Consider the following 17,506-nt stretch of genomic DNA (forward strand, 5'->3'; position numbering starts at 1 on the left):
GGGTGCACACAACTGGCTCTTGATTCTGAAGCCATATTCGGGCTTCCCTTTCCCAGTCAAACGCAATTAAACAAACTTCTGCTAAATATTTAACAGCCGTGTGTAGTAATTAGCGGCAAATAATGGGAGCTTAAATTGATAATTGCTCAGAAATGTTCTCTTAAAAAGAGAACAAGTTTTCTGCTCCTCCCTTTTCTCTGAGATTTTTGAATCCTAGAAGGTTCCTTTTTTTTTTTTTTTTTTTTTTTTCCTATGAGGATCTAGTGAAATGCAGCTTCATCACATCCTGTGACCCAAGATCTTGCAGTCAAGTTGGGGCTGTTTTGCCATCAGCTGAAAGATTCTACCTGCATCACTTACTGCACTTCTGTGTTTAAATCCACTGAAATTTAGTTAGATACTGAAAGATGTGGGAGCAAGGCATTGATTTAAAAACTGACTGGCAGCCTTAGGATTTAAACTCTGGTCCATCAGATTCAAAAGGTCATCTGATTAGAATGGGAGAGGCACAGGGTGTTGTAATTTATATTCAAAGGGTAACCTTTGTGGGGAGAAGGAGGGAGCCAAGACTCTCTGCTTTTTCCACTCCATAGGAACAAGGATTCCTTCAACCAAATTCCAATAATTATGAAAAATACTTTATTGAACTTGGGCACAAAGCAAAAGAAGTGCCACTTTCTTGTAGTGTATTATTCCTTTTATGGAAAACACTACCACACTCTCTAGGAGGTAAACTCATAGTAAGAGTAACTCAAAAATGTTATAAATAAGAAAAACAGAAAACATCTTTCCCCATCATAAGCAGCCAAATGCTTGTCTACCAAGGGATTTCCTTTAGTAAATATGCACAAAAATAAAATGGTCAAAGGACAGTGTTGATTTTACATAATTAAACTGTGTTAAGTGTGAGCCACATCCTGAGTGTGTGTGTGTGTGTGCATACTCGCCCATGTGCATTTCTGTGCCTAAGCAAACGAGTGTGTTGTGCAGAGCGGAACTGAGTTACACATGGATTCCACAGGTGAAGTCCCTAGTGTTTGCTTTTGACCTTTCTGTCCTTCAGAAACAATCCTACATGGGGAATACAATTTGGAGAAGCCCTTGTTTTCAATTATAAGTATTCAATTCCAAGTTAAGTCTTTTCAAATGCAAAGACTTCACAGGTTCTATTTGGTTGTCTCCCATTTTACAAAATCCAGGTTTAGAAGGAGAGAAAACTTCATGCTTTGGTTTGGTACCTGTTTCCCTTGCTGGTTTTTCTTTAACAGTCTCCCCTTCCCCAGCTCCCTGAAGTCATCCCTATTTACCAGCAAACTCAGACATGGGAAGAAGAATCAGGAATGCTGAACTTACTTCTTATTCCCTGTTGAAGCTTCTTTTTTTTTTTTTTTTTTCCAATCTCTTGTCCATCATTTTCTCTGAGACTCTTTAGGGTCTCAAAAGCGCTTTCCCCACTCCACCCTGCCCTTTGCGCCATCAGGAAGAGCTTCCTCCCATTGTAGAAACTCACAGGTGAAACTTCCATTCTCCTCCCCTCTTCTGGGCACCCAGTCTGCTTTGCCTTAGGTCTCTGTGGGACAGTTGCCTCACCTCTCCTAGTACACTGAGTTACTGGAGAGGCAGCCCTTTCCTTCCCCTGCACATAGATGTGCTGTAGCTATGGTGAGAGCAATCTATAATCCTCACATCCTTATACAATTTGCTACTCCAAGTTAATTTGAATTCATTACAATAAAGCAATATAATTAAAAAAAATAAACCCAAACCCTTAAAAGTGAAGTATTTAACATGATCCTGGCAGAAAGACAGTCTTGACTAGCAGAGGTCCAGGCAGCAGGCATGGTGCATCCTCATGCAGATCCAAAGGTGAGCCATAAACAAGAACACACAGCAACACTGCCAGGCATAAAGGGCCAGGCAACGGGAGGCCTCATTCTAATCAGTCCTCAAAGGAACCTGCCACACAGAAGTGGCACTTATTCTAATTTAAAGCCCTCATGCTTGCTTCAGTGTTGCAAAATTTATAAAAGAATAACTTCATTAAACCGCCTGGCACTTCAAACACAAATGCAAACCAGCCACAACACAGAAGGAGCTGGACAAGAGGAAGAGAAATATTCCCAGAGAGTTGTTAGTGCAGATATTAAAATAAAGTCTGCACCGTGGTGCTTTGCTCTCTGACGACGTGGTTTGCCATGCAACTTTCCTTCACCAAGGACTTCTGCCACATGGCTCTTTACTTCTGTCATGAGGCCTGTTGCTCTTGCGAGTCTGCTTAATAACACTGAAAATCATTCAAAGCAGTTGGGCAAGCCATGTCACATGCGGAAATACATCTGGCAGTACATAAACGAATGCTATTCAATGTTCTTTTCCCGGTCTGCAGAGGAGATTCGTTCTGAACACCCCACTATTACAGTTCCCATTTACTTGGGTATATATTTCAGGCTCACATAACTTGTTGAAAAACTAATGTAAAAAAATTCTCCACCTAATGCTGGCATTCAAGAAAGAAAGAAAGAATAAAGGTTAAGTGGAAACAATCTCTCAAACCTATGTACGGTGCTGGAGAAAAGTTATTGGCATATCCTAAAACACACTTTTAAGAAAACTTCTTTTTTTCTCCTATGAATCAGAGAATCGTGGAAGTGCTACAGTAAAATAACTTCAGGCTAGATTCCGAAGCTACAAGGCAGTCTGTGTCAGAACACACATCATTTCATGCTGAACTGTCAGCATATTTCTCCAAATCATTTTTTTTTTTTTTTTTTTTGGAATGCAATGAAAAGACAAATCTAAAAGCCTGTGTAAAAACACCAAGCCTCTGAGAAAGTATGTGTCACAGAAGCGTTGGATTACGCATCATGGTCCTGAGAGATCCCCATAATGAATGGCTCCTTCCTGTTCAGTGTTCTTATCACCCAAGTACAAATCTGTGCTAAATTCTGCTTCAAAGAGAAGAGAATAAGCATTCAAAAACCTCAAAAATGGCAATCCCTGGATGGTTAAGAGGAAATGGCCTTGGGAGAGTCAAAGGGGCATCTCTCCAAAGGTTATAAAAGTAAAAGACCGTGCATCCCAATTGTCTTATGGAATTTTGGAGTGGGCTTCTTGGTGCTAGCCAGAAGAGAGAACTGCTGTAGCGGACCCTCACCAGGCTAGCTGGAAGACAGATTGACAGGGTCAATGTAAATATTTGTTATCACCCCAAAATGCAGTGTGCTGTGAGTCACAATATTCTTAGGATAAATGAATATTTAAATGAAGTCTATTATCCTTATACGATTGTTTTCTAGTGCAGAAAACTCTAACATCCAAATGATAATATATTGTTGAAAATAAATTTGTATTCTTTTTCCTCTTTGTGAATAAAACAGGGATAATCAGATGGAGTAAATAAACTAATTCAATTACAGGCAGCCTTTATTATATAATAAAATATGGATTATTGATCTTGTGGAGCTGGCAATGCATGATGCAACGAACAAAACCAAGAATAGCCCAATCTAAGGCTGTTCCTGTTCATGCCTGAGTTTATTAGATACTATTTTCACTTTTGAAAAACCACCAAAATAAAACACCACTAACTAATTAAGTCCAGCACTCCAAAAGGGGGAAAACAGAAAGTTAACTCGGGGGCTGGACTGGGGACCTGAGAAGGCCCCTTAGATGTAGGGTGACCCCTTGATGTACCCTACAATGGAGGGAGAAGAACAAGGCAGGCTCTTTCAAATTGTCTATGGAGTGGCATGTGAAAACTTATTTGGTGAACCCAAATTTACTTCCCAGGCATCTTGCTGCAAATGCAATCTGGTCCTGTAATAAGAATGAATGTGTTGCTGTGTCTCCGGTGCTTGTGAGGTGGACTTGTTTGAAATACAATGCTGGACGGTCCTAGCAAAATCCTTTGTCTCTTATTTCTTTAAAAAATGCAGTAATCACCCCTCTTGGAAAGAAAGTAGCTCTGAATATGAGGGTCATGTGGAAAGAAAAGCCTGTACAGAAAACACTAAGGGAAGGTGATCTGTGATATACGATGTACATTTATACACCTCAGTTCTGCCTTCTCGCACCCCTTATAAATCTGCCCCAAGATGCTATGGCCGGCTGATTGCTATTTGTGCTCTGCTACAAAGTGCAGGCCCACTGTCTCCGGTAGTCCTTGTAAACTTCTCCCAGCTCTTCCTTTTGACCGAGTTCACATCCTCTGTACCCTTTTACAGGCCACATCCGCCTGCCCCCCGCATAGCAGCACTAACACAAATATGTTCTTTTCCCATTTTTTTTTTTTAAACAGAGTAGACCAGGCTCTGTGTTTTGGTAGGCTTCCCTCCAACGCATAGGTAAGCGTACATGTGGTATGTTTTCAAAAATGACTCCAATGAAAGGGAGGAATGAGAGATGCTAAACAATGCCGCACAAAGTTGCAGACTGTTCGGCTACAGTCCAGAAAATGAATCCAATTTTTCATTCTGTCATTATAAATATTTCATTGCAAATGGTACTGATTTTCTGCAACTGTGGTTAAGCAAAGGGCCTCTGTGTGAATATTTAAGAAAAAAAAAAAAAAACTGGGAGGAAGACAACGGAGACGAGGGAGGGGGAATTAAAGGTTAGCAACCAATTAATTTCTTACTTGAAATGTAAAAGATGCTGGGAGAAATTCAACAGTGATGTAGTGTGTGACTCAAAGAAGAAGAAGAAAAAAACATTTACTCTGCTCTTCTTCTGACAGTTTCTCATAAAATATCTGCAGTCCATCTATCTTTTAGTACTCCAGGCTCCTCTGGAGAGCAGAAAATGGTGGTTTAAAGCTCACTTCAGTGCCAGTCTGCGGGAGATTGCTTTCCACAGGACCCCCGCTGATGGAGGCCTAGGGGAAGAGGCCCAGGAGTTATTCAATCAGCCCGAGACTCTGGGGCGGCTGGGGGTCCTTTGAGGGCTGATTATAAAGCTGCCCTCCTGTTGCCTGCCTCGGAACAGAACGAAATGAGCAGCCTCTTGCTGAGAAGATTCTGCAAGAAGGAATTTCACCTGTCATGGAGTTTGTCAGAATTTCAGGATTTATCTTGGTGCAAAATTAATAAAATACCAACCAGGATTTCAGGCTGACTACTCAGCTGTGTCATCTCAAAGTGATCTTTCACCCAAGAAAACCTGGACAGTGAGCGCAAGCATTCTTGCCCTCCTTTTCCTTTGGAGGATGAACGAGGTGACTTGACGAATGCCACCCAAACATCAGATTGGGACGGCGAGCCAATTACACACAAGGCTGCATCACGTGTGGGTGCTACTGTCTTGTCGCGTGACCTCTCACCCCGCTGCGGTCCTTCTAAGGTCTCTTTGGAATTAGCTCCAGTCTCAGTATCAAAAGGCCATTCTGGAGTTTATAACACAGTAGGTCCCCTATGGCATCACATCAGTTAAGTTCATACACTGGTATTTCAGGCCTGGGTTTGATTTATCTTTTTAAAAGGACTACTCACGCTGGACTATGTTAAGGGCACATCTTGTGAAACATTACAAATTAATCCAGGTCAGCCACGAACAATAAGGTACAGTCTGAACTCTTGTTTTAACACACACCCTCCTCCAGTCCCATCACTTTCTGGGCCCCCAGCAGAAAGTGAGAGGAGTGAGGAGCCAGGAGGGAAGGAAAACACAGGGAAATGTTTGCGAACCTCTGCTGGCTGTCTCGGTTTGCAGTTTGGCCCTCTCTGATCCTGCCACTTCAGCTATCCCACCGTGGCTATTTTCACATAGCATAGGCTTTGCTCACTTTAAACTTGGGCCTCAGTAGCCCCAAGGCAATTAGCTCAGGTCCTCAGAGAGAGTGGCAGCACATCGCAGATGGGGCCGTGTGTGCGGCCCGAGTTGGTGCTGGAGCTGCTGGTGGGCTGGAGTCAATGGATAGGGTGGGCAAACACTTCTCAGAAGCACGGTTTCACTCAGATTCCATTTCCAGACAGTGAACTCAGCTTCCAAATATGGTGAACTTGGATAGTGATGTACACCTTGTGTTGTGTCCCTGGCCTCCTGTGGCTTGGACTGTGGGTACCTCTGACTGCCTGGTGATTGGCAGTGCATCCTCAGCTCTCAGTTAGTGATAGGTTTAAGGTAATTGCTACTTCTTTGTCTATTTTCTAATTGACACTTTCTAAATGAGACATTAAACAACCCTGTAGCCTGTTCCTTGCAGTTCTTCCCCTAGTTAAATGACAGTCCTGTTTTGGAGAACCACCTTTACCAATCAGTTAGTAGTCTGACAATATTAATTCCAAGAGACCTCAGGAGAAAGAGAGAAAGGGAAAAAGGAAGAGAGGAGAGAGCACACGGAAGTGAGCGCGCAGATGGTGGGGGGACCCAGGGTGCTCTCTGCAGGCTTCAGTGGAGATGCATTAACTCCACAGAGGGATAAGGGCTTCCTACCAGTCCTGTCATGAATTATAACTGAGTATGGGAGTGAGGTCTTGGTGCCTGTCTCACAGCAAATATACTGTTCCATTTTCCTGCACAATGACCTTTCACCCTTATAAACTCAAAGCACCGCACAGCACACTGCTGATATTTTAATGTATCACAGTAGCCTTTTATATGTCTAGAAGGCACACAAGCTTAGCAGATGTGCCCAGTGGTGTCAGTGAGACAATTATAAAATTAAGTTCTGGCAGTGCAAAACAGGAAATCTTCGATGGGCAATTCATGTTTTCAGGGAGAGATGGTCTTCTGCCAGCTGAGGAGCCCCATCAATGCAGAGAGGGGCCACACAAGGAAGAAGTGCCCCCCACCAGTGGAAGAAAAAGCCTCACTTTTGCAAACTTTCCCTTTCTATGCAAAAGCAGTTCCTGCCCAGTGAGTTCTCCACTTACTCATTCAATGAAGTTATCAATGAAGGAGACCTGTTATTTTAGGCAGTTTGAAATTTCACCACTTTTAAAAAGGACTCGTTTACCCTGCCTTTCACTCCCCTTCAGAGCCTGGGAGTTGCTGTTCTAAATGACAGCACCGCAAGCAGTGCTTTTAAGCACCATTCATCTCCCCCGCCCCATCTCAGGCTTTTCCAGAACACTGCTCTCCCTCCAATAAGGGAAACTTACTCCTTCGTAGCTGCAGGGCAGAGCCTGTTACGAGCTGTAGATTCGCTGCAAATATAACAATAAAGGATACAAATGTGAATTCCTCTTAAAATACACGTTTGGCTCTGAAGCTGCCTTGCCTTCACAAACCCGATCAAGGGCAGTCTATCAATCTTTCTCCAAATGCACAGAATAGCACGTGGTGGTGTGAGGGAGCACCACCTTGATGGATTGAGAAAGATGCTGGAGTAAATCCTTTGCTCATTTCAGGGGATTGATAGTTAAAGTTCATGATTACCATCTCTCTTACCCTAACTGTCACAACAGTTGGATATGGAAGTGGTGTTTTCCAATAGACAAAAGTTTGTAAACACAAAAGGTCTATTCTTGGCACTTTGTCTCTCCTAAGGTGGGGAAACTGATCAATGTGTGGAGTAAACATCTATAATAGTAACATGTGGGAATTCAGGGTGACTGTCTGGGTTGCAGAATCTTCTAGAAATTTGGGTTTCCAGATCTCTCCAAAGGATCTGACTACACAGGTGCTGACATAGAGCTCTGTCTTCACAGGACGATCTTGCCTGCAGTCTCTCCCTCCTAATGGAGGCAGATCTTCCGATGCTGTGGCAGCAGGCTGTCTTGGCCACGTGTAAGATGGCAGGGCCAGCAAAGCCCAGCCAAAGCAGAATGTGGCAGAGGTGATGAGCACTTCCAGGGGGTAGGGAGGGAGGGGGCTGCAGAACTGGCCACAGTGCTCTTCAGTACACCCTAGCTGGATGCTCCATAAAGCTGCACTGATGGCAGTTCAGAGATGGCCATCTGTTGTCAACTCTGGGCCAGACAAAAAATAATGTAATGGCAGCTCGCTAACAACAGGGCTGTTGGAGGAGGGAACGCATCCTAGAACGAAGAGGTGGTGCTCCCTCTTTAATAGCGAAAATCAGCCATCGATATGAACATCAAGAAATTAATGGATGGAGAATTTTTTAAAACTGAACTGGGGTGCAGTAGAAGCGATTCAAATGCAAATAAAGTGGTTTCTGCTTATTGCAGTTACCTCTGTTGCCCTTACTTCAGTCACATTAACCACTTGGTTCTTGAAAATTTGACTACCAGGACACATGGTAAAGCAGTGAGGGCCAAATTTAGAAAAAGGTGAGCCCAGGTTGTGCCTCCAAGCATGCATACACAGATTAGGCATTTATTGGTACAAAACGGGTAATTGAAAATGCATTTACTCATTTAGTCCAAATGAGTTCATTGTGACAATCATGCTTATCTTTCTGTATGCTTGCTTAATTTCTAGATGTCGTTTTATTAAAAAGCAAAATAAAACTACCTCATCTTTAGATGCATTATGAATGCTATGAAATTGCAAACTCCCTCTTGTTCAAGAAAAACTCTAGCTCTTTCAACACTATATAAATAGAGGGAGACTGGAGTATAATAGTCAAACTGAGGTTAGGTTTGCCATGCCTATTTTTGTGTCCTACATGATTAACTTTCTGCCTTCAATGGTAAGGCCAATCAATCCTGATTGAATTATCCAATATTAACAGCTGAAAGTGATCAAAACTAATGGTGAAAACATAGCACCAATCAATAAATCAATGCAAATGATTCGGTTCCTGGAGATCTGATCAAATAAAAGAGATAGATCAATTTAACCACTGAGCAAATTAAGTGGAAGTTGCTGTAGCACCAATTTGCTTCCAAAGCCCTGCAGGCCCACAAAGCAAAGAAATGAGGCGATGTATAAAATGGACCAGTTCCAGAACCAAGCACTCATTTGACACAATTTATACTCCTACAGATCTCAAAATCTTTGTAATGTGTTTAGGGGCTGACCGAGGCATAAGAATCTAAGGGAAGAGTTTCAAGGGACACAGCCCAAACCAACCAGGAAGGGGTAGGAATGACTCTCCTTCAGACTGATTTTCCTCCAAACAGATCATTACAGAACTGGATATGCCAGGTCTAGACATGGCAACCAGCAAATACTTCCATCAAGGGCCTTACAGGAAGACCAAAGGTAGGAGGCAAGGCAGGACAGGGTCTGACTTTTATTGTTTGAGTGGGGATAATGGAAGAAAGCTTAAGTTCTGTGAGAAATAAAAGTTAAGCACTTGGAAAATACAGAAAAGTTGTGAGAAGGTAGGTATTGGGGCAAAATAGATTCACGAGAACTTTGTTTAGGTGTGTTATGAGCAGTAACGTCCACTTTCCCATTCCTCCTGTTTGCATGGGGAGTTCAGCCTCCTGGGGAGGAATATATGAAAACAACATAAACTAAAATAAACCTTTCTGCATACCACACCCAGGTCCCACCTTGACTTTTATGGAGAGGCATGACGAAACTTTTTGTCTTGGCCACACCCCCTTAATAGGAGGGGGTCATTGTGCTGTTTTGAAATTACATTTCTAAAAGCAAATATAAATGCTTCATTTTAGTTAGATGCTAAAACATGATGCAAAACAAGACTCCTAACCACATGAAAAAGACGAGTGCTTAAAAAAATTAACATGAAACTATGTCAAAGTATGATTAATTGAAAAATTATTCCAGGAAATGAAGAAGACCAAAGAAGATTCTGATGTGTCTGGGGTAGAGATTTTATTTCTAATAATGAGGAATCTTGACTTTATTTTCTTAGGACAGCACTAAGAACACAGGATGAAGGCCAGTGAAGCAATGTCCAATGAGTGCCTATTATCCATCCTTCGAAAGCAGCTTGACCGGCTCCCACATGATTCCCTCAGCTGCAGAATAAATATCTCCTCTCTTGGAATACAGCTGATTACGTATTACCTCACGCAAGAGTTATTTTTTTGCATATCTTTGCTAATCAACTATAAATATGATATATTCCTAATCATTTTGGTATTTTAGAAAGTAATTGGCATCAATGGTAAATTTAGAATCATATTTTTGTGATGATTTTTAATAAATATATTTTCTTATCTGGGTGCTGGAATTGATTACAACAGTATATATGGCATTTGCAATTTTGACTGCTAACAACGACTCCTAAATGCTTCAACGTATTGAATTCTATCATTTCAGACACGCGTTGGAAGTGTCTTTATTGAAATGCTTGTCTAGGGCAAAAAACTAAGTTAGTGAGGAACCCAGTGAGGCCCTCATCAGCCACATTTCCATGTAGAATTGTGACCTGTATGTCCTGTCCTATGTACGGTAATTCATTTTTCTTTCAGAAATATGACCATAAAACTCAAAATATGCACTAAAATCAAGTGATATGGGGAAAAGATGTTTTGAGGAGGAAATCCAACAGCTATGGAGACAATGACATATTTCAACTTTAGTGATATTTGAATGTCTTGGTGTATCCCTCAGAATGTCAAACAACTGTATTTTGAATGTGGAAAACACAATTCATGATTTAATTGAGGGAAGGGCAAATGTCACAATCATCTTTGAGTCAAAAGAAATTGAAATAGCAGAATCTCAGAACCTAAAGTTGTGCTGGCCATAGCCGCTCCGTCCTCACTGTAGGAATTCCCTCAGTCTCTATGAAAGGTCTAACATGACAGCTGGTAGGTCCTTCTAACCAGACACTCTGGGAGAGGATGATTTTTATCACTGCCATCCAATTGTAGCTTTTCTAGAGGCAACAATTAAACAGCAATTCCATGTATGGGAAGAAAATGGTCTATTCAACAGATTTTTACAAATGTACCACTTGCTCACACCTGTATGAACCACTTTGGATACAAATACATATTGTAGAATATTATTCTTGGACCATACCATCTTCTGTCAAATCAGCTTCCCTAAGTTCTATTGAGAAAAAAAAAATAGAAAAAAGAAAACTGAGGTCTATTAGGAAAACATGTGAAACACTGAACATGTTTATTCCTTTTAAAAATAATGAAATGTGCATTTAGTTCATATAATGGACTCTTATTCCAAAACCCTTCTCCCCTCCTGCCAGCACACTAGGCAGCCTTTGAAGTATATTAGATTTTCTTATAAAAGTGGGGTAGGGAGAACTCTATTGAAAGAAAAAGAAAGTATTATACATTATATAGATATATTTGTATCTGTGGACTGGGATTTAGAACGTCAAGTCAGCAAGGGTTAGGAATTACCTGTGGATTGTAGCTTCCACACTAGCAAAAGGTATGTCCTTGTGGCCTAGATGGAGAGCTCCATAGAAATGGAGGTGTCATTTTGCCTAACTCTAAAAAGAGTGAGGATTTGATGAAGTTCAAAGGATGGGGTCTGAGTGCTAGATTTCCTGAAGATGGGCAGTGTAGGATAAGGAACCATCTACTTTCTGACTGATTTATAGGTAATGGAAATGAAAGCAACTCTGCACATGTCTATGTCTATGACATGTACATATATGTATGTGAGTTTTACATTCAACAAAGCACGTCTATTCACACACACAAAATCTCATGTTTTTAATTGGGTATAGACAGTGAAAAAATATAAATCATCATGATCATGAAGTTGTTTATGGGCCATTCAAAGATACTCTACAGTGATGTTACTGGGCAATTCTGAAATGTTTAATCAATACTTACCCTATCATTCTCACTCTAAAAGACAAAAAAATTTTATGTTTTAAGTTCTCTAATAGGATTTCAGTTCTTGGACATCTGGTCTTATGGGTTCCTGTGCAAAGTCCTTCTTTCTGAACTTCAGTGGCATAAACAAGTAGATGAGTTCAAGTGGTTAAAAATTCACATTTATTTTACATATAAAATGACTTCATTTTCTAATGTTATTATTTACAATCATTACCTTAATTTAATTGTTTTTTTTCCCCCTTATCCTAGCAATTAACAAAAACCATATTATGGTTTTTGTATACTTAACCATTCCCATTTTATATTCAGGATATAAAAGAAATCAATATTTTGAAATTACATTAATCCCATCCTCTAAGGTAATTTGGGTAATGAAAGCAAATGCACAGGACCATGAACCCCTAAGGTTTTAACATAAAAATGAAAACACTCTCAAAACTAGAAAAAGTAAACTTCTGATGCATTTTTCTCAATGTGTTGCAACTAAAGCCACTGCTATTACTGGGCATTTTAGAAAATAGACCTACACAGATATTCCCATGACTACAGATTATAGCTTTGTGAAATATTGACTATAAAGTCAATATTTCATCTCAGATTCATAATAATTATCACATTCTAACCATAAGCACTGTTCTTATCTAAGGAATGGGGCACACATTAAGCCTAAGTGTTTATATCAAGACCAAATATATATGATTCTGAGCCAAGGGACTGGCAAAATAATGCTTATAGCTCTGAATTACAGAACAAGCCTGTTTGGGCCCAGATTACAATTTGAATGAAGAAGTCAGAAATGTTTTGACTTCACATTTGACTTCACATTTGACTTCACAAGGTCACAAGGACTCAGAGTTGTATGTTCTGTACTAAATCTTACGTATCAGTGATTCTCAAAGTATGATGTGGTACTTCTGTGGTCTCCTTGACACTTTTAGGGAGTCTGTAAAGTCAAAATTAGTTTCATAGTACTATTAGACATTATATGCCATTTACACCTTTATCGCCTCAAGGGTGTACTGTAGAATGTTCTAGAGGTTACATGATGTGTGATGACATCATCTCTAAAAGCTAATAGAATGTGTGCTGTATCCTGTGTTTAACACATTTCCCAATTTGAATTTCTATTATGAAAAATATCAATAGATATTAACCCGCATTAGCCCAAGTCCTTTGTGACGCTCAATAATTTCTCAGAACGCAAAGGACTCCTGACACTAAAGAGTTTGAGAACCACAGTCCATCTTGATTGTAGAAAAGAGTGAATACTGAATGTTCCATGAAACCTTCAAACGAATCACAAGAGAAATCTGGAGTCCTTAAGGATGTGTTTCATTGCTTAATTTTGTCTGATCTTAAGTGGGTCAGAAGCCACTGCCACTGTTTGGGTCATTTAATGAAAGATATTGAGGCAAAACTGAATTAGAATTTACAAATACAGTACAAAAGTGGAAGTTTGTTGCAAACATTTTTTTTCAAAACTATTAGATTGATATAAGTCCTTACAGAATCTAAATTTGATTTTAAACTATTCTTTCATTGTTTCATAATTTACATACTAATTAACAGTATGAATAGGCATACTGATCATATCTTTTAGATTCATAAAACCAAATCCCAAACGACACCTTGACACCTATTGCAACAAAAATATAACATTTTTTTAAAAAGCTAGATTATTTTAGGAATATGTGCTTTGAAACAATAACTGGCTTATTTTCTCTATTCAATTGGCAAATAGATGTGATGAAATAGAATTTTTAGAAGTGATCAAAGGTGAAATTGTAACGTGAATTTTAACCCATTGACATGATGACAATTAAAGGGGCTTACCCACCTTTAAATATAGTTTTCATTTCATCACTGGGACTTGCTACTTGTTTACTTATAGAATGATAACTGAGAAGATAAATTGCAAATCCCTTGTTTTGATACATAATTCACATAAACCTGGCTTTGCCAGAGCCCAAGGAAGCACCAAGGTGCCCCAGGGCTCTGTGTGGAGTGCTGGGTGAGAAGCAGGTGGGCTCGGAGTTCCCGTTTTGCCTCTGCCTGATAACCAGATCAGCTGTTGCTGCAGGGGATGAAAACTAATTGTACCTCCTGCTTTAGAATGAACAATTTTATTGTTAATAGTAATATTCACAACATCAACATCACTTTCAGTTATTGGAGTTATGGACTCCATTTTCCTCTGTAGGAACCAACAAGATTTATGAAAACTCATGTTACTCTTATATTCTTTCATCAGAAAAATAAAGATATCCTACCCATTTTCCAGATGAAGAGACAGAAAGAAAAAGAATTAGTTTCCTTTTATGATAAGTGACATTTCTTGGAGAGATCCAGGTCTCTGACTCATATTTTTAATTACCGGTCTATTGCTAAGACTAATCAAAATAACCAAACATTTATTTTATATAATATACCTTATATTCACACCCATTATTTCATTTTCACCTTTCAGCAGCCCTGTAAGTGTTAAGTTTGTTTATTTTTACTTCATGTCTGCGGTTTGGAGAAGTTATGGACCAAGGTCAGTCACTTGTCTGGTAATTGGAATACTCAAGGCTAAAGTTAACACCTTTGGGTGCCAAAGTTTCCAACTCTAAGACATGTTTTATTAATAATTATTCCATTTCACTAAATGGAAGTAACACACACTGGACAAGAGTATAGTTTCTTCCTTCTCTTCTCTTCTCCCTCCCAATGTTAGGCCCTTCAGGACAACAATAACCTGGACATCCATCCAGCCTGGAACCCATTGGGAACAGAGCATGAATAAAACAGGATTTGGGAGAATGAGCCATGACAAGTGAGGTGAATGATCCCACAGTCCAATAAACCTGACCCCTACAATTCTCACACTGGGTCAGAAGGTCCAATTATAGGTCTGTTCAAGTTTCTTTTTATGATTGACAGCAGCCAGAGGCAAAATTACTTTGGTGTCTATTAATCTGGTCTCTAATTTTCCCTTTGCCCCCAAACACATAAAACATCATGGTGGCCCAGGGTGAGTGATACTGTGAATCCACATTTAAAATGCCCTTGTTTCCTATAAGCATACCAACTAGGTTCAATCCCGTCTTCCTCATGAGGACATTACCTGCAGCTCTGTTTGGAAGAAAAACTTCTGTGGACATTGTGTACAGTCATAGATCTTGTCTTCTTGTCCATGGGCAGAGAAAATATGCTGCTGCAACTTGTTTGCTTGAACAAACACTGAAATGATAAAAGGATGGTGAACTTGGGTTATTTTGTTTCTGAAATGCCCTCAGCTGATGACTCCCCATGAACTGGCAGACCAGGTTGAATGGCACCCCTCCTGGGTGTGACTCACTACCCAGCACCTGGGGAGAATGGAGTCACATTTGCTCGTGGTTGGGTCTCTGACTTTTGTTAAGATGCACTCTACTGAGCACCTAATTCGACCCAAATAGCTCCAAAGTAGTGGTTTATGGAAGCCCTGCTCCCTATAAATCTTTTAAAATAAAGCTGAAAATTGTCAAATGCACAGCTCTGTCTCAAAAGAAATGACTCCGATTTCTCAGCAACCCACAGGTTAAGAAATCATAGATGCCAAAACCCTGTTTATTGTATTTGCCTAAAGTTATAGCTAGCAAACAGTTCTCTATTTAAATGTGTTAATGCTAAAAATTATATCCCACAGCTACTCTGGGGCACTGTCTATAAATGTGCAACAGAACGGCAGGTAAATTCTCTTTGGATACTTTAAGATCAACTCAGCCTACACACTGAATGCAAGGGTTTCAATAATATAAACATGTTCAATTTTAATGACTACAAAACAAGGCCCTAAGACTGTGTAACAGTTTACCTAGGAGACATACTATTAATAATTAAATTGTATATGCCAGAGGCGGTGTTTGGGTTGGCAGAACTGACTTCTGATGGATGCCTGGTGCACTGTGACCTAAAAAAGTTTGCATCTACAATATTAATCTGTATAGGCAGGGAAAGGATTTATTAAAGATGTTGGCATTTGACTTTGACTCCACTCTAATCATTAAAATTATTCTAATTGCCAGCCAACCTAAAATATTAGAATATTGTTCTTATGAGTCATACATTTTAATCACATTTCTCATTACCTTAAAAAACCTCTCAGATTTCATTTCCCACCTAACATGTTTTATATTGGAAGTCTTTTTTTTTTTAATTGTTATTTCTAAATTACTTCAAGAAACACTAAAACAATTCAGGTCTGTCTGTACAAAAAATGTAGACTGTTTGTGATTAATGTACTTTAGTCTCTTCACCCCCCTCAACAAAAAGAAATGGGGTTTTTATACAGATTTGCAACTAATCTCCTTATAACTTAATACATTTTATGAGGCTTCTGGCTACAACATGAAAGCACTATTTTATTAGGAGTCTTAATTGTAAGGAGACCTATGACCCAGTCCCCCTTTATGAGGACTTATTAAGAGCTTTTGTAAGGAACCCAGACTCTTGACTCCTTATATTGTAAGATATATAACACTGAGGGTGAGCACACAGCAAGCAATACATTGAAAAAATAAAATTTTGGAAATAAAAAAAGAAAGACTTTCAAAAGAAGGATGGACAGTCATTATTGAATGAAGGAGCCAAATCAGCAACTGTCGAAGGCAGAGCCATCAACAAGCTCAGGTACTTATTTTGAGAACTGAGTGACAAATGTGGCCCCTCTCTTCTGTTATTGCAGAACAGAGATCTATAGGCTGAAGACAGTGGTGGTAAATAATCAATGCTTGGAATTTTGCTCTTCAAACGAAGTCAATTTTGAGATTCTCTCCCTCTCCATGTATACACACACACACACACACACACACACACACACACACACACCACACACACACACACTTCACCCCTGGAAAAATAGAAAGGAAATATAGCCTTGAGGGGCTTGACCACTGAGTCCAACACACATACAAAATAATCATCGAGGATTTTTCTAAAATAACTTTGCCATTGTTGCTGGGGCAGTACCAGGAATATGTGTGCTCATATTTCAACTCCTAGTGGTTTCAAATGGTAGTTTCTGATTTACATCTTCTTTTTTCCCCCTGAAAACTATAATGCTATCACGTTTAATACATTTTCTTAAAAGTGTAAATTTTTATCAACATTAAAAATCTAATTTCATAGGAAATAAGTGTCTCATCTAATTGGTTTTATGGTTCAAAGAATTTTGGGAGCATTTTTTAACTATATCTTTCTTATTTCTTATGTAGAATGTTATAAAAAGTTCTGGGTTTCAGTAACAGACATGTGCTGACAGCCTGGATGCACTTTTAGTTGAACGTTGTGTGATTAAAAAGCAGCCTGGTGCAGAGGGCCTTGGCCTGCTAACCTTTTAACATCGAGAGGGAAAAAAAGTGAACACAACATGGGTGGCGTTTTCCAAATGTAAAAGTGCAAACTTGTGAGAGAACTTGAAATGCCATTTGTTCATCCTGACAGTTAACCTTCCTGCCCATCCGAGCCTTTAAGTAGGCTGCAATCAATAATGCTAATCAGCAGAGATCAAACATCTTCCCCCCAAATTGCACTGACCTCCTCTCTGTAAAAGGCCATAGCAGTGGGAAGTATGGTCTGGTAGGAAAGACATGATGTGACCATACAACTTCCCAGATTTCTTAATTAAGCCTCCTACCTGTAAAGCAGACAGGACACTTGAAGGTGCCTCCCATCCCTTCGAAGCTGTGCTCTATCAGGTGGCACTGGAGTTTGGCAGGAGAGTCGAAGGTCTGGCTGCAGAGTTTGCACTCATGGTTCAGTCCTTCATCTATGAAGGAAAGTGCATGGACAGAAAAGGTGAAAACCATCATAACTTTTATAGACTAGTGAATTAACTACAAGTGCAT

The 17,506-nt window shown here is 39.8% G+C and overlaps 1 protein-coding gene across 1 annotated transcript in view; it reads right to left on the reverse strand.

Annotated features, from left to right (window-relative positions):
- ZNF521 (zinc finger protein 521) overlaps positions 1–17,506 on the reverse strand; it is a 270,355-nt gene that overhangs the window by 11,310 nt on the left and 241,539 nt on the right. Inside the window, 2 exon segments of the mRNA XM_079108749.1 lie at positions 14,743–14,858; positions 17,296–17,427. Of these exon segments, the coding sequence (XP_078964875.1) occupies positions 14,743–14,858; positions 17,296–17,427 (248 nt within the window).

The sequence above is a fragment of the Sciurus vulgaris genome, assembly GCF_902686455.1.
Source record: "Sciurus vulgaris genome assembly, chromosome: 13".
NCBI lineage: Eukaryota > Metazoa > Chordata > Mammalia > Rodentia > Sciuridae > Sciurus > Sciurus vulgaris.